The sequence below is a fragment of the Leuresthes tenuis genome, unplaced genomic scaffold (assembly GCF_036924035.1).
Source record: "Leuresthes tenuis unplaced genomic scaffold, fLeuTen1.0.hap1 SCAF_14, whole genome shotgun sequence".
Classification (NCBI taxonomy): domain Eukaryota; kingdom Metazoa; phylum Chordata; class Actinopteri; order Atheriniformes; family Atherinopsidae; genus Leuresthes; species Leuresthes tenuis.
Window position 1 is genome coordinate 23,099,317 of NW_027325368.1, and position 22,925 is coordinate 23,122,241.

Sequence of the window (22,925 nt, forward strand, 5' to 3'; positions counted from 1 at the left end):
TGTCATGAAGATGTTTGGGTCTCTGTCCACCACGTTTTAAATAAAACACCTGTCACTTCTCGTTTAAAGTGTCACAGTGCTGTGAATGTACATCGACACATCCTTTTGTTGCAGATTCATGAGCAACTGCGTTTGTTCACCAATTTATTTTTTCTTTTCTGTTGCATACTGCTGGAGATCATATTCACACATTATCAAAATATAGAAACCCCCCACGAACACCCCTCCCCAAGCCTGGCTTTGTCTTCTCTCCATTACAAAAGAGCGCCTTTTTAAAAATGTTACTTCATAACATTATTCAGCTTAGAGCTCATGTACATGTACACTTCAGATATATATATAGATATATATATCTATATATATCTATATATATATATAATAAAACAGCTTAATCACTTCCACAACAGAAAAGAGAACAAGACCAACTTTTGAAGCAGACAACTTGGTGCGACTTTTTTTTTTTTTTCCATATCGTGACAATACTGTGAAAGATGGCAGTTGTCATTTGAAGTTTTGGCTGCATCCTTTGCTTCAAAAAGTTGTAAGTAACACTGCCTCATTAGAGTTTGGTGCACTGACAGTTGGGGCTGGATGGAGAGGAGTCTACAGGCAAGTCTGTCAGTTTACTCTGTGCATGGTCCAGAACCGGACCGGCCGTTCACTATCGTATTCTTGTGAAGAGGTTCAGCACTGACTTTGATTCCTGAGGGGAGAAGGAAATTAAACTGAGTCAAAACCATGAAATATGTCCAATAAATCCACTATTTCAAGCAAGTTTAGGTTTTGAAGGACTTTTTTTTTTTTTTCAGAAATCATGGCAAAATAAATTAGGCTTGTATACAAGCCCTGCCTTAAATGATGACATCACCACACTTGCAAGATGTTCATTCAGCAAAACATAGATACACTATATTGCCAAAAGTATTAGCTGATCTGCCTTTACATGCATATGAACTTAAGTGACATCCCATTCTTAATCCATAGGATTTAACATGACGTCGTCCCACCCTTTGCAGCTATAACAGCTTCAACTCTTCTGGGCAAGCTTTCCACAAGGTTTAAGAGAATTTTTCACTATTCTTCCACAAGCGCATTTGTGAGGTCAGACACTGATGGATGAGAAGGCCTGGCTCGCAGACTCCACTGTAATTCATCCCAAAGGTGTTCTATCAGGTTGAGGTCAGGACTCTGTGCAGATCAGTCAAGTTCTTCCACACCAAACTCGCAGTCATGCTGGTACAGGAAGGGGTCATCCCCAAACTGTTTCCACAAAGTTGGGAACATGAAATTGTCTAAAATCTTTGCTCTCACTGGAGCTAAGGGGCGAAGCCCAGCTCCTGAAAAACAACCCCACACCATAATCCCCCCTCCACCAAACTTTACACTTGGCACGATGCAGTTAGACAAAGTACCGTTCCCCTGGCAACCACCAAACCCAGACTCCCCCATCATGTTGCCAGATGGAGAAGCGTGATTCATCATTCCAGAGACGGCGTCTCCACTGCTCTAGAGTCCACTGGCAGCGTGCTTTAAACACACGCTTTGCATTGCACTTGGTGATGTATGGCTTGGATGCAGCTGCTCGGCCATAGAAACCCATTCCATCAAGCTCTCTAGGCACTGTTCTTGAGCTAATCTGAAGGCCACATGAAGGTTGGAGGTCTGCAGCGATTGACTCTGCAGAAAGATGGTGACCTCTGCGAACTATGCCCCTCAGCATCTGCTGACCCCGCTCTGTCATTTTATGTGGCCGACCACTTCATGGCTGAGTTGTTGTCATTCCCAATCACTTCCACTTTGTTATAATACCACTGACAGTTGACTGTGGAACATTAAGTAGCGAGGAAACTTCACTGGACTTGTTGCACAGGTGGCATCCTATCACGGTACCACACTGGAATTCACTGAGCCCCTGAGAGCGAGTCATTCTTTCACAAATGTTTGTAGAAGCAGTCTGCATGCCTAGGTGCTTGAATCTGTGGCCATGGAAGTGATTGGAACACCTGAGTTTAATTATTTGGATGGGTGAGTGAATACTTTTGGCAATATAGTGTATTACACAAAACAATTTTATTTAATAGTTGATCATTCTGGCTTTGTTAAAAAAAATATATATGTATTTTAAGATGAAGTAGATGAACTAAATCATGGAATCAGCATCTAATTTGCATTTCTAAAACAAATACCTGCACAAGTCTAATATGTAAATGAGTCCACAGTTAAAGGAGAGTGCCAGCAGAGCTGTGGCGTCCAGATGATTGGCAGAGAACACAGCCCCCAACAAGAGAGCAGTCAGTGGAAACTATGGAAAGGATTAGAAAACTCCTTCGTGAAGGTTACTGAACTCGGAGTGTGATAAAAGATGTTGGTTATTCCAGTCAGCTGCGCCTAAAATCTGGAGCAACTACAATCAAAATGGGAAAGTTGTTCAAGGGAAAATTGTAGGTCAAAGTGTCAGGACATAAAACTACAAGCAACATGTCTGAAATGAGAAAATTAACTAAAAAAAGAAAGAGAAAAACAAAAAGGCAGAAAATGGACTGGAGAATTCAAGCTGTTACTAAAGCCAGAGGAAAAGTACCAACGCATTTTTATTAGTTCATCAATCCATAATATTTTCCTCGACTTCGTCTGAAAAAACCCAAAAGCATTTACAAGAAACAAAAACTTTGAAGTATGTTTTACAAAGCCAGAATGTTCAGCTATCACATTAAATTGTTGTCATGTCTGTGTGTTGCTTATTTCTTTACAGATTAAAAAGCTGAAAGAACATCCTCCCACTGTGCCGATACCATCATTTTCACCAGATGTTGTAAATCCCAATTTTGTGGCACTGCGGTTGACCTGTTTGTTACCTTGGTGCAGCGCGTCTTACTGAAGACGTTCCAGAAACGTAGTGTCTCATCCCCGGCTCCTGTAACAATGGCCTCTCCATCTGGTGAGACAGCCTGGGAAAGAGCAGGAATCAAAGAGTAAAAAACGCAAATATTCGCATACTGTACAGCTTTATGTTTGATCTGAGAGGCTCCTCTGAGACAAACTGCTCATTTACTAACTGAAGGCTCAGCAGGCTCACTCAGGTGTTTATTTCAACTATTCCTGATTGGTCTACTACTCAGGCTTAGACAGTCTAAGCTGGGATGCACAAGCCCCATTTCTAATTAAGATGGGAAGCTTCCTAAAAGGCAAATCAATAAATAAAAGTGCTGCTGGAGGGTGTGAGATTCATGTGCGTGCAACAATGGTTTCTATCCTTTGCCTCGACGCTCAGAATTTTCAGCCGACTCAGAATTTTTTATCAGTAATATGATCAAAGTTCTTTGAAATGTAGCATTGATCAGTATTTCTTGGAACTTATTGATGATTCTCTGACAGAGTTTGGCACAGTGTTGAACAACTAGCAACCTTTGATGGATGATCCTATTATACCCAATCCTGACACCCTCACCTGTCAAAAATGACTGCCGACTGTAGAATCTTCCAGGACTTGTATATTCTATCAACTTTCCCGTCTTTCCTTGCCTTCCTCCCAACTTTGTTTTGGATCAGTGAAGACGCTGAAAATCTTTTCTGTCTTCTTTTGTCTGTTAAATTCAAACTAACCAACAAAGGACAGATTCGAGTTTTTGCTACATTTTTTAAAACTGCCCCACTTTTCTGGAAATGGGCTCCGTTTGAGGGGCGAAATGTCAATCACCTACAGGCTGCACACACCAGCATTAGTCAAAAGGCAAAATGAAGCTCCCTCAGATAAACAGTGAACATACCAGATACAGGACTCTGTAGGAGTGTCCAGTCAGCTTGGCCACCTGCGTTAGTGACGGATACTTCCACACCAGAATCTGGTTCTGAGAGTAGCCATGGGTGCTCACCTGGAAACAAAAAGAAGAGAATGGCTAAAAAAGAAAAAGAAAACAGACACATTTTTCAGTCAAGCTTCTTTCTTTCCCCCCAAAAGACTTTTAAAGCAACATAAAAAAACAAACAAAATGAGGAAAGTTGTTTGAGGGGAAACTCGAAAATCGAGTAGAAACTTAATCAGGTGTCCACTGGACCTGAACTTGTCCAGGAGTTGGATTTTGTGGACGTGATCAGGGACTTCTCTTCAAAGTCAGCCAGAAAAGAGACTTGTTTTGTTAAAGTATTCTTCACTGCAGTTTTACTTAAATTAAGGTGTGTGTCTGACTGGGAGACAGGCTTAAAAATGAGGTTACGGAGCACGTCAAAATAGCACATAAGTTCAAAGTAAAACATGCTGTGGTTGCCCTGTGATTATGAGAACCAACTGTGTGTCCCTGGAAACAAACAAACCGTGTGTGCTTGAAAAAAGAAACACGCACTCACATTTCCAAGGGTAAAAAACAAAACTCCATGGTCATGAAAATCTGTACACATATTATTAAACTCTTCTGTATTAAATTTAGTCTGATTTTATGTAATAAAATAACAGCTGGGCAGGAAACCTCAAGTATGAGTTGTAATGTAAAGTGGCAGCCATGAGCAGGAAATGAGGGTTCTTTATTCATTCTCAGATGGTCAGCTTCATGTGGAACAGCTCTGATGTTGTTTTCTGGTTATCTTTTGAACATGACATGGTGTCACAAAAAACCTTAAACGTGGCCATTAACTAGGTTCACAGAGTGCACCCCGAGCTGGCTCCATGAGTGTGTATTTGAGTGTCCTCACCAGTTCGTTGGCATGCTTGGACCAGGCCAGGTTGCAGACCTGGGAGCCGGTGTCTGTGCTCTGCAGCGCCTGACCCGTGAGTGTGTTCCAGAACCGTAGGCAGCGGTCAGCGGTGCCGCCACCCGACGCCAGCAGCCCGTGTTGGTGAGGGGACCAGGCGATGGCCTTCACCGCAGCCAGGTGGTCACTGTACTGCTGCACGGGCAGAAGGCTGGAGCTGTTCCACACCAATAACTGCACAGAAGAACATGATGAGGACTCTCGGGATTATGCCTGGATTAGATTTCTCTTATTATCACAGATCACTTTAGCTAGCTTCAAGATACTCCCCTAATATGTTTGTCACCTTGTTGTCGTTGCCTCCAGAAGCGAGGTGCTGGTGGTCAGGAGACCATTTGAGGCCGCACACTTCTTGCCTGTGACCTTGCAGCCTCCTCTCAGCAGAGGGGGGTGTTCTGACGTCCCGCTGTAGGATCACTCTGTCCCGGCTTCCAGACGACAGCTGCTCCCCATTCCACGCCAGTGCACCTGGGGCACAGAAAGACAGGAATGCTCTCATATTTCACCAAGGCTGTCAAAAATCCACTGGGCATCTCTTGTTATGATGGCATACCATAACAAAGAAAAACCCTGAACTCTGATTGGTTGAAAGTTGTACATTAGCTCTGAGCAGTCTGTCAGCTCAGGAAGACAGTTGCGATGTAGAGGTTGGCTATTCTAAATAAATGCACCAGGATTCAAGAGCAGATGTAGAGAGCAACAGCTGAGCCTCAGCCACAGCGTAAAGGAGCCGTTACAGTCGTGACAAAAAGAAAGTACACCCTTTTTAATTCTACGGTTTACATATCAGATCATAAGAAAACTAGTTTTTTTCCTTGCCAGGTCTTACTTTCAGGTAAACACCTAAGATGAACTACAACATATGACATATTACGCTGTGTCATTACTTACTTTACAAAAACTAATTCAACATGCTGAAGCAGGTGTGCAGCATTCAGGTGTGTTAACACAATGCCAAAGAGGAAAGACATCAGCAATGACTTTAGAGAAGCAATTGTTGCTGCCCACCAATCTGGGAAGAGTTTGTCCCTACTCTGCCGTATGTAATGATGGAGTCCATCATTGTACAGAGAGAAAGATTATTCACAAGTGGAAAACATTGACAGCTGCCAGTGCTTCCACGATTGAATGTCCCATCAAGTTCACTCCGAGGTCAGACTGCAATGCTCAGAGAAGCAGCTCTTGTTGCAAAAGCTGCAACAAAAAAAACCCCCAAAAAAAACAAGAGCTACATCTCAGACTCTCCAGGCCTCAGTTAGCATGTTAAATGTTAAAGTTCATGACAGTACAGTTGGAAAAAGACTGAACAAGTATGGCTTGTTTGGAAGGGCTGCAGGAGAAAGTCTCTTCTCTCTAAAAGAACATGGCAGCACAGCTTAGGTTTGTAAAGTTACATCTGAACAAACCACAAGACTTCTGGAACAATGTCCTTTGGACAGATCAGACCAAAGTGGAGATGTTTGGTCATAATGCACAGCAGCACGTTTGGAGAAAACCAAACACAGCATATCAGCACAAACACCTCATACCAACTGTCAAGCACGGTGGAGGAGGGCTGATGATTTGGGCTTGTTCTGCAGCCACAGGACCTGGACACCTTTCAGTCATTGAGTCCACCATGAACTCCTCTGTGTACCAAAGTATTCTGGGGTCAAACGTGAGGCCATCTGTCCGACAGCTAAAGCTTGGTGAAACTGGCTCATCAACAGGACAATGATCCCAGACACATCCTGACGTATGAAACTGACCTAAAGCACCTGAGTGGGGGGGTAGAGCAGGTCATGACTTTGGTTTCCAGCCCCGCACCACATTGTTTCGCTTTATTTTGTGGGCTGTTGATGGCATCTCTGTGGACTCTTAACAAAGTCCTGTAACAAAGTTTCCAAATTCTCTCGTGTCGCTTTAAGAGAACTGCGTATAAATGAATGCCGGCAAATCTCAATGAACTGAAGCAACACTGTAAAGAGGAGTGGTACAAAGATTCCTCCACAACAATGTGAGAGACACAGAAAACTATTTTTTAAAGTTATTGCTTCAAACGGTGGTTCTGGAAGCTACTGAATCTTGTGGTGTACTTAGTTCTCCCCCGTTTTGAACGATGAATTTCAGGCCCTGGACACACTATCACTATTGTTGTTGTTCATCAGAAGTTGTATTTACTTCATGTTACGATCTGGTAAGGACCTGATCATTTTTTCAATCATGTCCTTGTACGTAAAACTTTTTTTAGCGCTGAAAAACAGGCTGTTCTTTCTTTTTCACGTGAAAAAAAAAGCCACTACACGATATATTATTCTAACTTGTAAATATCATATTTAAATAAACAGCTATTACTGACCCACTCGGGCTGAGTGGCCCTCCAGACTGGTCAGCTTCCTCCCTCCTGCTGCATCCCAGATCTGAACGTAACCTTTGTGGGTTCCAACGGCGACCAGACTGCCCTGTTAGGACCAGAACAGCTGAGCAGTTAGTTTGGCTATGACCATCTTCTCTGTCTGCCTTGTTTTGTTGTCATAACAAGCAGTAGAATGGTCTCTGGCACCCTCACCCTCTCATTCCAACAAACTGATGTAACGGAGTCTCCGTCCACCGAGAGATCGCATAACCTCGTCACCTGTTAAGACAGATGGAAAATCATAAATAAGCCTTTCCATTAGATCATGCAGCTACATCCGTCAGCCGCTGATAGATCACACAATGAGGCTCATCCTGCGTTTGACCTGGCTGGTGCAGGCACTCCACAGGTAGACGCAGGCTCCCAGCCCGACACTCAGCAGGTTGCCCGCTGACCAGTCCACCAGGTTGAGGTAGAAGTCGTCCTGCAGCTCCGGAGCATCCAACACTTTGAAGGGGATCTTGGAGATCTTACGTGCTGGTTTACGAGGGGAACGAAGCAGCTTGTGACTGCAGAATCATCACGGGAACAAAGACAAAAAAAGAAATAAACAAAAAGTTTACTTAATTGAGCTAAGAACAGCTCGAGTGGCAGTTCTGTTCAGCCAGTGGGTGACTACATACCTTTTGTTGCTAAGTGGAGAAAGGGAGTATGGGGAGACTTCATTATCGCTGTCAAAAGGCACTCTCTTAGTGTGGACAGTGTACTGCAGAGAGTGAAAACATAAAGGAGGATCCCTGTTAGCCGAATGCAGGTCAGTGTTTGAACATATCTCTTGCTCATAAAGTCCAAGCTCCGTTATAATCAAAAATAGGTGCTTCACCTAAATTTCATTTCAATTGAACCGGTCTTACATTCTATAAAATACAAGCAAAACACATCAGCTCATGAGCCAGATCTGTATCAAACAAGGGGGAGATGGAAACCCTGCACAGAGGCTCTGTGCTGCACTGCATGTGCACAACTACAGCGCTTTCCTTCTATCATGCCGCTTTTAGTGAACTTCAAGGAGATTCACTGGATGTGTGTTTATTAGTGATGAGCACCCTAAAAAGGCTGTGGGAGTCTTGAGCGAGGGCCGCATGCCGCCGGTCGTCCGTGTGAGGGTCTGGCACCGTCTCTATCCCCGCCCCCAGTAACTCGTTCCTCAGCAGCGCAGCATACGCCACAGCGTCTGCAGGGGAGGCCGTGACAGAAGAGATGGAGACACATGAGGAAATATAACTCCAGACTAAAAATGACAACTCAAATTACACGCAAGAAATGAAGCATGAGGGATCTCCAACCTTTGCTTGAATCTGAACTGGCATCCTTTGCTTTGTGGTTCTGAGCAGGAGAGCGACAGTTCTCCTGCAGAGAGAGGAAACAGTGGCCTCAGCCTCGGTTGCCGAGCTGTAAAGTTTGTCAAGTCAAGCGAGCAGCACACAGAGTAGATGCATGGATGAATTGCTCACATTGGCATAGTGGAAGTTGATGCTCCAGTTGCTCCCAGCACGTGTGGGAATGAAGCGGTCCCCTGACTTCACACTGACAGGACTGCAGGCAGCACTTAAACACTGGGATGGTTAAAACAGCCCACAAACAATCCAGTAGGGTTATTATAATGTAACAGCTGAGGTGCCTCAAGACCATTTTAATTCATCTATGTTATATGTCTGATTTATATCTGTGTGAATGTCATGCTCAGTTAAGGCAAGATGCACAGACAAGTTTCCCTCTATGCTGCTCACCTTGGTCAGGTGGGCCTCTGTTGGCAGGTTCTGGTGGTTGATTTGCCTCAGCAGCCGTCTCTCGTACTCTTGGTCCATCTCCTCAGGGCTAACGGGCAGCAAGGCTGCCCTCCCCGCCCGCCTTTACACCTCCGCTCCCTGTCGGTGAGGAAATCCGCGGAGGATCTCCATCTCTATGAAACACAAAGTGACTTAATTCAAAATAGGAGCAAAAATTAAATCTCCCTTACAGACAAGCATCTCTTTAGGCTAGGTTCACACAAACCAAGCGGCCTGGACAGCCTGGTGTCATCATGTAAGCACGTAGAGGTTGTACTGGTTTAAAAAAAACACGATTTAAAACCCATGTCGGCACTGACTGTTTATTACATGCACGAAAGTGGGCGGACATCGACGTAAAATCGCTCAAACGCCTTATGGTGCGCTAATGACATCCGCACCGTTGTCATGGCAAAATGCTCGCGCACGCCACAACCTACTTACAAGCTATTCCAACTAACGTCAGCTGATGAGCCTGCAGCTCGACACGGAGCTGGTCTTACCGACTGACACGTTGGCTCAGGTCACCAAGTCAGCTGTCATCTTCTGTGGCAAAAGACCAGCGAAGCGGCGGAGAGACTGTCGTCGCTTTCTTCCTTCCAAACAACAGCGGTGCACCCAGACGCAAACGCGACTCGCTGGGGTTGTTTATGTTCGCGACAAAGATGGCGACGGAATCAGCTGTAGCAGAAATTCTTTGGATTTGCTTGATTCTCGCTGTCTGTACAAGTCAGCGCAGTTATACAGTACAACAGCGACGCCTGACGGTGACTCCTGTCCACTGCATTTCAGACGAAGACTGTGGGAGTTCTCTGCATGGCCACAGGGTGTCGCTGCTGGACTGCAACATAATTTAGAACATGATCCGTGCTATTTTCTTTTTTCTTTTTAATTATTAAATGCTGACATTTCAAGCGGAAGTGATATAGCAGCAAACATAGAAACCTACCCAATGTGCAATTTACTTGCCCATGCCCATGTATTAGCTGATATTGCTAACACTACCTGCTGTTGTGTGGTCTATCTATATTCTTTTCTTAATCTGTATCTTTCTCTTGGGCTAAGGATCTTTCTTGCAACTGTAACAATGTGAATTTCCCCATTGTGGGACAATAAACGGAAATCTAATCTAATGATTTAAGCTGTTCATGCTATGCTGGACTCCTGGCTCATATAAAGCAGCCTAAAATGTTGTTCTCTAACATCAATTTATATCAATAAAGCTGTAAAAATGAAATGATTTTGGAATCATATTTCATAACATATAAAGAATATTTACTTGTTTAGTTTAAAGATAGTGAAGAACTGATAGCACATGGTTGCTTCATGGCCCCTGTATGAACGTGACTTCAAAGCAAACAAGGCTCTAGCATTTACCCCATGTGATATCAACTTTTCCCCAGCTAATAGCAGTGGAGGCATGGGATTTTCTTTGTTATATTGTTAAAACGCAGAGAAAAGAAACAGAGACAGGAAAGCTGCACCCACCGCTGCCAACGTCATATTGAGATACGGCAGAGTTGGGACAAGGCATGGCATCTTTGGTGGCACCCTGAGCCGCACGTAGGCCCATCAGCGACACCGCCCACCAACATGCAAAAAAACCCTGCCTGCATTTACATGTCAGCAGACCAGGACGTGTGTGCGCGCACACACACACACACACACACACACACACACACACACACTGTTTATAGAATGTCTCTGATTTGTTTCTGACTTGCAGATTGACTCTGTAAATACTGCTCTGAACCACAATCTTAAGCTTTTGTACACATTTGACTGCCTCCATTCATGCCTTGGCACTCCATTTCAGCTCTTCCCTCCAAATATGCAAGCTTGTACAGAGATTTCCCCCCCGGACTCCCCATTTCATTTTATAGATGAAAAGCTTTTAAACAGATTAGAATGTACTGATCAAATATTTGTAAAGATAAGAGCAGCATGTTGCAGAATTTTTTTTTTTTTAAAAAGATGGAATGTGCTCAATTAAAAGCTTTCTTAAAAGGATTTTAAAAGATATGAGGTAAAATATGATATGAGGTTAAAAAAAGAAGCTGATTTAATCAGGTCACGTCGACACGATTTTTACTATGATTGTGCACAAAAGCAGTATCTATACAGCACTATATGGCACTGTAGGTTTGTCAGGTGCCCCTTTGAATTGCCTTGTGTATGAATTGTGTTCTACAAATAAAATTGCCTTGCATTGCCTTATACAGAGACAGTAGGTCCTCAGCACCCTCAGCCTTTTGCTGCATGTCATCACACTGTCCTATCCAGTTATTTTCACTTAAAAGACACTAGTACCACACCGTATTGTTTTTGTCTTGTAAAAAAAGAGCAGTATTCCTGAAAGTCACCAAGGAGCAAAGATGGACAGAGCATCTCTAGTATGTCAGCAGATGTGTTAGAACATCTGGGATGGGCCATCACACAGTGGAAACAGTTTTCATGATTTTATTTGGAAGGGATGAACACTGTTTACTCTGGACCAGAGATGAAAAGGACTATCCAGACTGTTATCATTAATGGGCTCAAAGAGAGGCTCTGTGATGGTATGGGACTGTTTCAGTTCTCTTGGCAAAATTTGTTTCCACTTATGCGATGGCAGCATTGATACAGATAAGTACATAGAGTTTTTAGGGCAGCCTAGAAGTCGAAATCATCAAAACATTTTTTTCAAAAATACATTTTGTACACATTACACAGGCATGGCAGCAGAAGAAGAAGGTACAGATGCTGGACCGGCCTGCCTGCAGTCATGTCCCCCAACAGAGAATCTGTGAAGAGATTTGAAATGAGGAAGGTAACTTGGATTCTGTTCTGTTGCACAATTTGGCACATGTTTATGGGCATAATTTGACAAAATTACACATTGAACGCCTCATCACCTGTTATCCTCAATTCCAAAACTTATAGGGGGGATAAGAAGGAATAGTTGCAAAGTTGCGAGAGCTTTACTGTCTTAACTTTAACTTAACTTTCTTAACGTGTTGTAGGACTGAAATGCAGGAGTAGATGTATATTAACAAATTAAATGAAAATGACAAGACAGAAACACTGCTTATATTGACTTCACAAAAAGTGCATTGAAATTTGAGTTTGTACGCCATTAACTGGTGTGATTTTATGCACTTTGTTTGAGTCATTTTCATACATTGAGTACTTATCCATTACATCACTTATCCATTGGCAAAAGCTTTATATGTTCAGCTCATAGTTGGGAACCACTGCTCTGAATGCATGAAAAAGTTGCTAAAACAGACTCCAGTCCCAACAGCTGCATCAGAAAGCTTCTTCACTGATTCCTCATCTATGTCTGCTTTATGAGTACTTGTACTTTTCTTACTTTAACCAAGGATTAAGGTGTTTAATGCCAGTCTAATATATGTTAATGGTATTATATGCTGTTGTTCTGCTTGGTTTAAGTCAGACATATGGCTACTTTTCCACCACCATACGTTATAGTACCGTATATATATATATATATATATATATATATATATATATATATATATATATATATATATATATACATATATATTCATATACATTTATGACACTCAGCTTTTGCACATTCCACACACACGTGCATATGTGCTAACAAACACTGGGAGTATTTTACAAGAAACTATCCGACCATGATGACGTTCTCCTCTTAACACAGCCCAGTCACAACAGCCGCTCTTATCTGCATACTCCATCATCTCCAACACAGAGCAACGTGCAGCCAGGCCTGCGTTTGAGAGGCCTGATGTTGACAAGATTGTGTGTATGCGGTGAGGGGGGGTGAGGGCTAAGTGCAGCTGGTCAGGGTGGAGGGGAAATGCTGCAGCCTTATCGTTCCTGTAATACAGTGGCGTTCAGCGGGCACAGAGGAAGCTGGGTCACTGCTTTCAGACTGTGACGCTTTCAGATCCTTACTGGAATTCACAGCGCAACAACATCAGGGCACTGACTAATCTCTTCTCATGTGTTGACAAGAAAAATCAGAGTTTCACTATGATGAAAAATCTTTTAATTTTTTGGTAAAACTGTAGGTGTTGACAGCAGGCTCATCATTTTCCAGGTAAACATTTACAGCTTTAAGTTGTTGTTTTTTTTTTTTTGTGGAAAGTTCTGGTGCATCATCAGTGGAAAACACAGCAAGAGGTTATAACTGTGAAACAAAAACATTATTTCTGAGGCACGTCAGCACGATGGTGGACAAGCCAGGGGACTCAGACTGATTTTTGATAGGATCTTAGAAGTTTACGTTGTGCCACGGTGAGAAAGCTTTGTTTATCTCACCCCTCTAGATGTGGTACATTTGATGTATTCATATTGCGTAGGTTTCTCTCAGTTTCTTCTTCACTCCACCACAGATTTTGTCACTGCGACGCATGTTGAGCATCTCCTCCCACGCTCCCCCTCAGACTCTGACACCAGAGAGCTGCGGAGCTGCAAGCTCTGCCCTCTCTGACTCTGTCTCTGTCTCTTTTGAGTCAAACAAGGTCAACGATTGATCTGAGGACAATCAAGTAAAAGACAATGGGGTTAAACATGTGATTCTGCGCCATGACGATGGATTGTTTTTCCCCTTCCTTCAGAATATAACGTGATTACATTTTTAGTGTTTACCATAAAGGCTGAATATTTGTAGAGAAGGACAACAATATTTGCAGCTCAAGTGGCTGAAAGTTATCATAAAAAAATGGATTTAATTAAAAAATTTATTGAGCAAAAACAGAAAGCCAAAATGTAGAAACACTGGTGAAAAACTAAGAATACTTTATAAATCATTAGGTTTTAGAACCACCTTTAGCAGCAATAGCTTGAAGTTGTTTGGAAGTAGCCGTGGTGGAGGACGTTCGGTCCACTCTTCTTTACAACATGGATTCAGTTCACTGAGTCACACCACAGCACTTCAGTCAGCTTGAGGTCTGGACTCTGATTGGGTGACTGCAGCACCTTGATTCTTTTCTTTTTCAGAGATTCTGTTGGAGATTTGCTGCTGTGATTGGGATCACTGTCCTGTTGCACGTCCACTCGGAGGAGGACTGGCAGCTATCTTGAATGTCTTCCCTTTGTGAATAAACTTTGTGCATTAAATAGCAGCATCGAGCAGCTACTTGCCTTCTTAATTCTTATGGAAGCAGTCAGGGGCTTTCACATGCTGCTTCTCTCTTTTGGCATGGTGTAATATGTCATGTGTTGCTGTTCATCTGAGGTTGTATTCCTCTAATCTCAAGACCTACAGTTGTAAGGACCACCTCATTTTTTTCATAATGTCCTGATACACAAAACCTGTTCTGTATTTTTGACCAACTCAGTTGGCAATGCGTGCACCACTGCTAACGAGTGGCGATGTTCCCTCCCATCTCCATACAGTTCCTGCGCTGGCTGCCTGCTGAGTAAAGAGCACAGAGGAGTAAGCAGAGATGTCAGGCTGGTGCCATTTCTTTAAATGTAACGTGATTAAATATGATTTGACACAAAGAAGTGGTTCACCCATGGGCCAGAGATCTGTCTTCATAGAACAGAATATAGAAGTATCATAAAGTGTTTGAACGCCACACATCTAACTGTATTCTACGTTGCGAGGCAGCATTTGAGCTTCATTACTTAAGCTGGTTTGAAACTCAACAGGGAACTTTCTCAAACACACCAATTGCATTTTGATTTTTTTTTTTACATCTATTCATGCACGTTTCTGGCCTGTGTCCATTATGTAACTGCTGTCATATACATTCTGTGAAGATATTTGAGACATTTGCAAGCCAAGGCACAGACGCTCTCAGAGAAACAATGGCATATCTACGATGACTGCCGCCATGTTTGATAACTTGATGATTTGTGGCATTTTCTGGGAAGGACACATCCTGTTATTGTCCTAATCCTGGATTTGAGAATTTTAGAGTTCATGAAACACAAGATACACACACACACACACACACACACATGCAAAAGGCCCCAGAGAAAGCTGCCTCATCTCTTCCAGATTTATCATTTTCTTCAGAACAGGGCAGAACTGTCTTTTTGAGCTCACTTCCTAACCCATCTGTCTCAGCCACTCTAAACTGATCCCTGCCATCTACACACGACATTATTGAATTATCCTGGAATGCCCCACATTATGCCGTATTCCTCCCACTGGCAGCCCGGTTGACTTCAGCTTTACTGTCAGCCTAACTAAAAACAAACAGCAGCTGGTCAGGAGAAACTCCAGGAAGACATTTGTTTTTATAAAGTGGATATGGAAAGAGCAGGTTTGTTTTGCTGGAAGTGGTTCTTTTCCTCTCTGCTTTGGCCCCGAGCCGTGGGCCCTTCCACAGCCCGGCTGGTAGAATTTAACAGAGGATGTTGAGTGGCTGTCAACTGGATCCACTGGCAGTGAGAGCGTCCGGCCAGACACTGGACAGACGTTGCTGTTGGGGCGGCGCGGGTTGCCTTCACCCTGCTGACGTCAGTCACCAACAGACCACAGGACCTGTGTTACACTTTCAGACAAACTCCCTGCCCATTGCCATGGCAGCCTGGACCACCGCCATGGAAAATGCTTGCCTGTGTCTGTGGACTGTTTACCATAAACAGTTTCCTCATCTTTGAGGATGGTTCAGGCTCAGGTTTCCTGTTGTCATGCACGGCCAAAACGTGCAAATGCAGTGTGTTTCAGTTCAGTTCATTAAACTCAAGCACCGCCTGTTTTGTCTTTTCATGGAATCTTCACAGCGAGGGAATGAGTGTCTTTTGAGACACAGCGTAATATAAACAGAGTGCAATGATTTGCAAATCTCATAAACCAATATTCTATTCACAATATAACAGAAAAAAAATCAATTGCTGAAAGTGAGACGTCTTCCTCTTCATGAAAAATATTAGATCATCTTTAATTTGTCCTTTTCACTTGCATTTTGTGTTTCACGAAGCTCCAGGTCTTTTCAGTTGGATTTTCTTCTACAAAGCCATGCATGCAGTATGTGGTTTAGCACTGAAATATGCGAGGCCTTAACTGCTGGGAGCAGCTGTTGCTCTAAAGCCTGCACACGCCTTTCAGCATTGATGGTGCCTTTCCAGATGTGCAAGTTGCCAGCTCCACAGGCACATCTTTACTTCTGAGTGACTCTGCCTCTCTGAGGTGCTCCTTTTCTTTTCACCCAGTCAAGTTTCTGACCTGCTGCCAATTAATCTAATTAGTTGCAACATGTTTCTTCAGCTGGTTTTTTTTAGTGCCTCCTGACTTTTGTTCCCCATTTTGAGCTGCCATCAAATTCAAGCTGATTTCTCATTAAATAGTAAAACATCTTGCTTTCAACATTCTTTTTATTATGCTGTATAATCTTAAATAAAATATTGGTTTATGATATTTGCAAGTCATTGTACTAATTTCTTATTTACATTTTACACAGCTCCCCCCCTTTTTTTTAAAACTTTGATCTTTGGTGGTCAGAGGAACGTGATGTGATTACCTGGCAGAAATGAGCTGGGATCAAATGGTAGTAAAAATTTCTCAAACCTTGGAATCCTTTTAGAAAAGTAACTGAGCTCCACAAAATGCTAAGTAGATTATATCACTAAATGTTTCAGTTAAATCTCCAATCCACTGTTTTGTAAATTGGAATCTGTAAAATCCTCCTGTCGATCACGTATTTCTGATTCTTATCTGTTTGGGTCAAGGTGCTTCCAGCCATGGGAGAGTGAATGCCCTGAGGGCCCAGCACATAGCATCACTATCTCTACCCTTCCTGTTTACATTGCTGGCTCAGTGTCCAGCAGCGCTTAACTCAAGTCTGAGGGAAGAGAAGTCGTTGCTGTCACTGCAGGGAAGTGACTGAAAGCTCGATAAAGTTGTTTTCATCTGTCTGTCACTCCTCGCTCTTTTTCTGTTTCCCCCTCAGCGTTGCAAAACTGGAACCGTGACGTCAACAGAAACCACATCATTGGTAGGTTGTAGATGCATGGTGGTGTTTGTGAGTGCTGTTCTGAAAGTTGAGGGAACTGTAACTGGTATTTAAGAGGGTGTTTGACAGAAATTCTTTCTGCAATGCGATAACCCCAGACACTCATCTGGAGTCGCAAATCATTCACAGTCATTCTGGAACAGATGGCGTTGTATTGATTGAGCCCTGATCTAAATGTCATTCAGTCACAATCATACAGCCTAAATCCACTGAGAACTCTGGCAGGTTCTTCAATGCTTGAACTGCCAAGTACTGAGTGTTCTGAGCGAAGTGCTGTTGCACCATATGTTGATCTGAGTTGGGTTTTTGGACAAGATTGATTTAGAGGAGCCATTACTTTCCTTTTTTTGGTTAAAAGTTTCATTCAAATTTAAAATCAAAATTTCATCCAATCAACCTGTAAGACCTTGAAAACACAACAAAGCACCTTAAGCTTGCTGCTCGGAGACTTTGACAGCAGGCTTTTATGAATGTTTCTGGTTGATTAGCTTCGGACCGTCTGCATGTTGTTAACGCAGCTCTTCTGTCAGGCGTCTTTTCACAGGCTCTGAAATCAGCACAGAGCCACTCGTGTATCAACCGATCCTCGACACTAACCGACTGATTTGACGTCCGTCAGTGAGCGTTCCATCCGCACCACAGCACAGAGCCTGCTGTTGTGTTGCTGTTGAAATATGTCACCTGAGCTATGTGGACAACATACAACCCACCCCTTGCAAGCACTCACTAAAAGCCTTGAACAAACTGGATCTTCCACAATTTCCTTGAGAAAAACCCAGACAAAGCAGGGGTAACTGTCTTCGGAGCAAAGGAACAATTACAAATCTGTGCTCGGCCTCATTCTGTTACGTTCAAAACTACGAGTGTCACTGAAGACCTCAGACCTTCATTTCAGCTGCTCGGGTTCTCACTGAGAACTGAAAAGTGGATCATATCACTCCAGTTCTGAGGTCTCTACGATGGCTTCATGCACATCAGAGTTTATTTCAAAATACTGCAGTTGAGTTTTTCAAAGCTTAAATGGTTTTGGGCCAAAACACATTTCCAATCTTATGGCACATTATGAAACTGGAACAAGTTTCTTTGGGTTTTTATGCACTGTGTGCATATTAAACTCTAATAACCGACTCTAATAACCGAACCTTCCACTTGATTTGGTCTTTTTCATTGTGCATTTTGGGTTCTCTGTAAGGCACTTTGAATGGCCTCGGTGAAATCAACACGCCTCGCCTTCCTTAAAACACCTGTTCAGCAATCAGTTCAAATAAAAACAGACACCACCCAGACCAGAACACTCTGTTATACATGCCCATTTTAATAATCAGATAGAAAACATTTGTTGAGCACAACATACACCATTTTAACAATATACTGTGAGGAAAACACTGAAAAAATACATTTGAAACAATGCTATATATTTCAGCAAATATCCCTACAGCTGTACAATGACCCGTCACCGTACACGATGCGCTGCAGTTCATGTCCAGCTTTCAGAATCCGCCAGGAAGAAAAGACTAAAAAGCAGCAGCAGCGGCACCTGATAGGAGGCGTTGCTGGCCGAGACTGTACAAACATGCCTGGCTGGACCATTATAGCTTCTTCTTTAGGTCTTATAGCAAAAATACCTTACGAAATACAGACGAACCACCAGACAAGTTCAGTTCAACTGTGATCTGACATGTGGTAGTGCTTATAAATAAGAACAAATATACGGCCAATATTAGCAATCAATATTATCATATACAAGGAAAAGGTAATAAATACACTGTTACTGTCAGCACAACTAAACAGCTGGGTGCGACAAGATTGTGCAACTCTCACCACACACACACACACACACACACTCTTACAGGAGAAGAATGTCATATAATGACTCCACTCTCATCTCCCCTCATCATACATGATAACACACTGGTACCTTTAAGGAAGTGTTGGACGGTTCTGCAACCAGCTGCAGAACCGTCCACGTATTCAAGGTGCTGCCATTAAAACGACAAGATGTTGGTCTCCGTTTGAAACTGTGCGCACAGCCTTACAGTAAAAGTCAGAGCTCAGAGTGAGTCACCACGGAAAGCGTATTCAGGAGGGCGGCCCGCTGCGAACCACAACAGGTGCGAGCGAGCTCATGGAGGGGGGGGCACAGGGGAGGGAGGAGCCGTTTCCCACATTAGAGGAGCACGGGGACTAAACTGGGGATTTTCTCTTTATATGTCATGACGTTGGCGAGAATTTAGTTAGACAAGTGGCTTTTTGTTTGCCTCGAGGAATGCGGGAGGTTCTGAGGAATCAGTCCGACGCCGATTCGCCTGTAATAAAAGTGACTCTTCAGGTTTGCGATCACACTTTTGAGAAGTGGCAGTGAAATCCTCAAAGTGCTTAGTAGTTTTTTTTTGTTTGTTTAAATCTTTGGAATTTAAAAAAAAATAGCTTTTAAGGAATCTCATCAAGAGGGCATTTCATTGCTTATATAAGGAATTATTTGCATTTTTAAAAAAAGGTATTTGGGTTAATCTGATCAGATGATTTGGCTGCACATGGACCCTCCTGTGAATCGTCACTGCTCTCCTCGCTCTTTGTATTTTACAGTGTGCCACAAGGTGCAAATTGTGCTGGGAAGTCAACTGATTTTTCAGCCGCTGAACACTTTCATGAGAAGAAGCTTCTGCTATTGCCTGAACATTAGGAAGACTGTTGGACACACTTTTACAGCTACACGAATGGGTTCAATAAATTATAAAAACACTTACAAAAAGATGAAGTTGTAAAAAAAAAAAAAAAAAAAAAGAAAGAAAAAAAAAAAGGCACAGAAGTTCTTTTTTTTTTTTTTTTAAAGAAAAGTGTTAAAAAAACATTTTGGTCACGAGTAACTTGCTGACCGGTAGTTTTAGGTCGGGCTCCACCATGTTTTACCCATCCTTGAGACAATACCAAATATTGTACATGAATTCAAAATGTCCTGAAGTGCAAGTTTGGAAGTTTTACTTTCCCCAGTTCACAGATTCATACCATCTGGTCAGACGCTGTCTGTGACGACCCAGATTCAGCCGTGCCTCTGCGGTCCCTTCTTTACAGAACAATCTTCCAGCCCCTTCTAAGGGGAAGCTCATAAACTGCCACAGGGTTTCCAAGCCTCGTGTGCAGGGGTGCCCCACACTCAGTCGGGCCCTCCTCGCCAGGCAGCTCCAAAGAGCCAGATTTGCAGGATTGCTCCACTGCAACAAAAATCAATTCAGCCAAAACTGCCGCTCGTTAGGAACACCAACAGTTCAGCTATGTTTCCTCGGGGGAGACGTCACGTGTCGTTGTTTCTACCCCGTCCTGACCGGAGGGATGATTCCTGACAGATGAGGCCATCATCCCGCTGTCCATGTGTCCACCTTGTATGTCCTGATTGTCCACCGTGAGGTCGAACTGAAATTTACTCTCTGCGGGCGCCCCCTCCGTATCCCCATGTGGGCCTCCTTCTCCATCGCTGGTGTAGAAAGGAGGAGAGGGGCTCTGGGGGATCATGCTTTGGTACCAGTTCCTGTTGTCCTCCAGTGTGTCCAGGATGTCCTGTGCATCGGGGTGGACCAGGTCGGCCCACGTCTCCCACAGAGGGTGGACGATGTAATCTATGAAGCCGACCTAAAAAACAAAAAAAAACAAGCAGACTGTCAGTAAAAGTCAGATAAGACGAGGATATCGCTTTTCATTTCAGGAGCTCCATGTCTGTGCTCCCCACCTGAGTTCTCTCTACTGAAGCCGTGTGTTTGTCACACATGGGGCTGATCTCCATGCCTCTCTCTCTCTCTCTGTCTCCCTGGTGGAAGAACTCATCCATGATCCTGTCAGTCCACTGCCGGTACAGATCCAGAGGCTTGGTTGGGTTGCTCAGGTCTGCACAGTGAACCATGTTACGCAGGACCTACAAAAAACCAAAACAACAATCAGCTGTTGAGAAAGCTGTTCCTCTGATGTCTATCAAAGCTTTTCTATCGCATTAGTGTGAAGAACATGCTTCCTACCTGCATCCTGTCTGTGTAGTTGTCCAGCAGCAGGACCCCGGAGCTGGTCACCTTCTTGGTCTCCACCATGGTTTTCAGATTAGCCAGCAGGCTCATGTGCTTCGACATGTCAGTCGCCAGAACCTGGAAGACAGAAATACATTTAAAATGACGTGAGAATGGATTTTGGAAGAAAGTAATTAAGTTGTCAAGGCTGCAGTGAAAAGATGAAAGAGGCCTGCGGTTTCAGACATTTCCTCACCATGTCTATGACCATCCTCCGCAGGGTCTGCCTCTGCTTCTTGGTCAGGTTTTGGAAGATGTCGCAGTTGTCTTCCTGCAGCAGCTTGAAGCCCACAGCCAGGTGGTGATTCTCCAGCACTGACTCATCGTTGTACATCAGAGCCAGCTCAGAGTCTAAATGCAGAAAGTGACAGAGAGAGAAAAATGACACGAGGCCCAATGCTAACAATTCAACAAAAATCTCTGATATGACCAAATGCAGCAGTTCTGCCCATTTCTGCGAGTGTAGACTAAATAAATGAGTGGTGTTGGATTTTTAGACTACTCACTGGTGTTGATGAGAAACTGGTTGGAAACTCCCGGGTGGTCCACGTCGTGAATGGCGGCGGCGAAAATGGCTGCCAAGATCTCCAGATCAGTGAAGACCGCCTGTGTTCAGAGAGAATAGAAAGAGATGAGCCTCACAGTTAACAAAGTGGCTAAACAACTTTAGGTATGAGACCATGTTGTTCCCTCTGGCATTCGCAGTGAGGTGATGTAATACCCGTCACCTCATTAAATCATGATAATAGTGAGAAAAAGGTGTGGGCGTTGGTGTCACATGTCAACGGGATAACTGCGCCTCAAGTTATGCTGAACAGATAACAGCCAACAAAAGTAAAACTCAGCTGTTTCTGAACGTGTTTGTTACTGAAAGTCGACAACAAGGAAGCAGAAATACTTACATCCAGGGCGGGCGTGGACAAGAGGATGTGTGTGGACTGAGCTACGTCGGCCGCGTGCAGGCTGTTGTGGTACGCCACGTCCGAGTGATAGTGGCCCTCGAGGGTCAGCATGAACGTCACAAAGGTGTCAGTTGGAATCTTGAATGTCCTCATCAGGTCTCGCTCCTGCGTGTGACACAGATGAAGAAAATGTGAAAAACAATCCTCACAACGAGAGGTAACTAAAGATGTCAACAAATACAGCACATACACCACGTTTTCTCAAATCAAACCAAACTATTGGCTGATCTGTGGATCCTGTGCAAAATAAATGCTGAAAAATGAAGGCCGGTTACCACTCCTGCCAAGATGATTCACAGCTATTTCAGCAGTTAATGATCTGCTAGCAGATGCTGCTGTAGTGATACAGACAGCTGATCAACTCAGGACAACATACTGCTCACACTGATGTGTGTGTCATGCCCTCTATAACAGTGTGTGTACAGTACTATGCAGAAGTCTTGAGCTATTCCCCATTTCTCTGAACACTGCCAGAAAAACAAGTTTTCTGTCATTTCTTTAAGTAGTTCTCCAGGCTTCTTCAAGGACATCCCAAAGCTCTTCTTTGGATGTTGGCTGCCTTTTGTTCTGTTCTCTGTCAAGATGATGGGGAGGATTCATCCCTCCATAAGACCTGCTGCCACTGATTTTCAGTCCACTTCTTGTGTCATTCAGCATAGCTCAGCCTTTTCTCCCTGTTTCCCTTCCTTAAGAATGGCCTCTTGACAGCCACCCTTCCATGGAGACCATTTCTGATGAAGTTGTTTGTTAACACTGGTTCATCTTTTGAGTTAGTTTTTAAGGTAATGATTCGTAGATCAGAGTTAAGTGTCCAATATACTTAAAAAAAATAGATTACAAGAAAATCTGGTGACTTGGAAGTAAAATACGAAGAAATGAGGGCTGGCTCAAGACTTTTGAGGGGGTGGAGGTTGAGGATAGAGAAGGTAACTGACCTGGAAGATGGTGTACATGATGCATGTGAGCGGTCGGTTGTGGGAATGTTCGGCCACTTTGAAGATATTCAGTCCCCATTTGTTGATGTCCTCCAGATCCTGTAAGTGAAGCCAGAATTTAAG

General features: G+C 43.4%; 2 protein-coding genes across 3 annotated transcripts in view; both read right to left on the reverse strand.

Annotated features, from left to right (window-relative positions):
- Nucleotides 1–172: 172 nt before the first annotated feature.
- Nucleotides 173–9,621, reverse strand: fzr1b (fizzy/cell division cycle 20 related 1b). Its single transcript, XM_072364303.1, has 14 exons — nt 9,414–9,621; nt 8,872–9,044; nt 8,596–8,697; nt 8,428–8,491; nt 8,188–8,315; nt 7,765–7,847; nt 7,467–7,650; nt 7,295–7,360; nt 7,085–7,187; nt 5,033–5,214; nt 4,687–4,920; nt 3,768–3,872; nt 2,856–2,948; nt 173–703 (listed from the first exon to the last, which is right to left on the reverse strand). Exons 2-14 carry the CDS (start codon nt 8,947–8,949, stop codon nt 662–664), a joined length of 1,464 nt encoding a protein of 487 aa, XP_072220404.1. The 5' UTR covers nt 8,950–9,044; nt 9,414–9,621; the 3' UTR covers nt 173–661.
- Nucleotides 9,622–18,147: 8,526 nt separating this feature from the next.
- LOC140269499 (3',5'-cyclic-AMP phosphodiesterase 4B-like) overlaps nt 18,148–22,925 on the reverse strand; it is a 53,046-nt gene continuing 48,268 nt past the window's right edge. For both annotated transcript variants that reach the window (XM_072364622.1, XM_072364621.1), the window contains 7 exons: nt 22,803–22,901; nt 21,808–21,972; nt 21,412–21,511; nt 21,102–21,256; nt 20,861–20,983; nt 20,578–20,760; nt 18,148–20,480 (listed from right to left, as the gene is read on the reverse strand). In XM_072364622.1, coding sequence (XP_072220723.1) covers nt 20,124–20,480; nt 20,578–20,760; nt 20,861–20,983; nt 21,102–21,256; nt 21,412–21,511; nt 21,808–21,972; nt 22,803–22,901 — 1,182 coding nt within the window. In that variant the 3' untranslated portion in view covers nt 18,148–20,123. The remainder of the gene's footprint in view (nt 20,481–20,577; nt 20,761–20,860; nt 20,984–21,101; nt 21,257–21,411; nt 21,512–21,807; nt 21,973–22,802; nt 22,902–22,925) is intronic.

Coding starts and splice junctions, on each gene's coding strand:
- fzr1b (XM_072364303.1), bottom strand. CDS start 8,949: ATGGACCAAGAGTACGAGAGACGGCTGCTGAGGCAAATCAACCACCAG. Junction 7,848..8,187: donor ACTCCCACAGCCTTTTTAGG/GTGCTCATCACT, acceptor CACTCTCTGCAG/TACACTGTCCACACTAAGAG. Junction 3,873..4,686: donor CCAAGCATGCCAACGAACTG/GTGAGGACACTC, acceptor TTTTGTTTCCAG/GTGAGCACCCATGGCTACTC.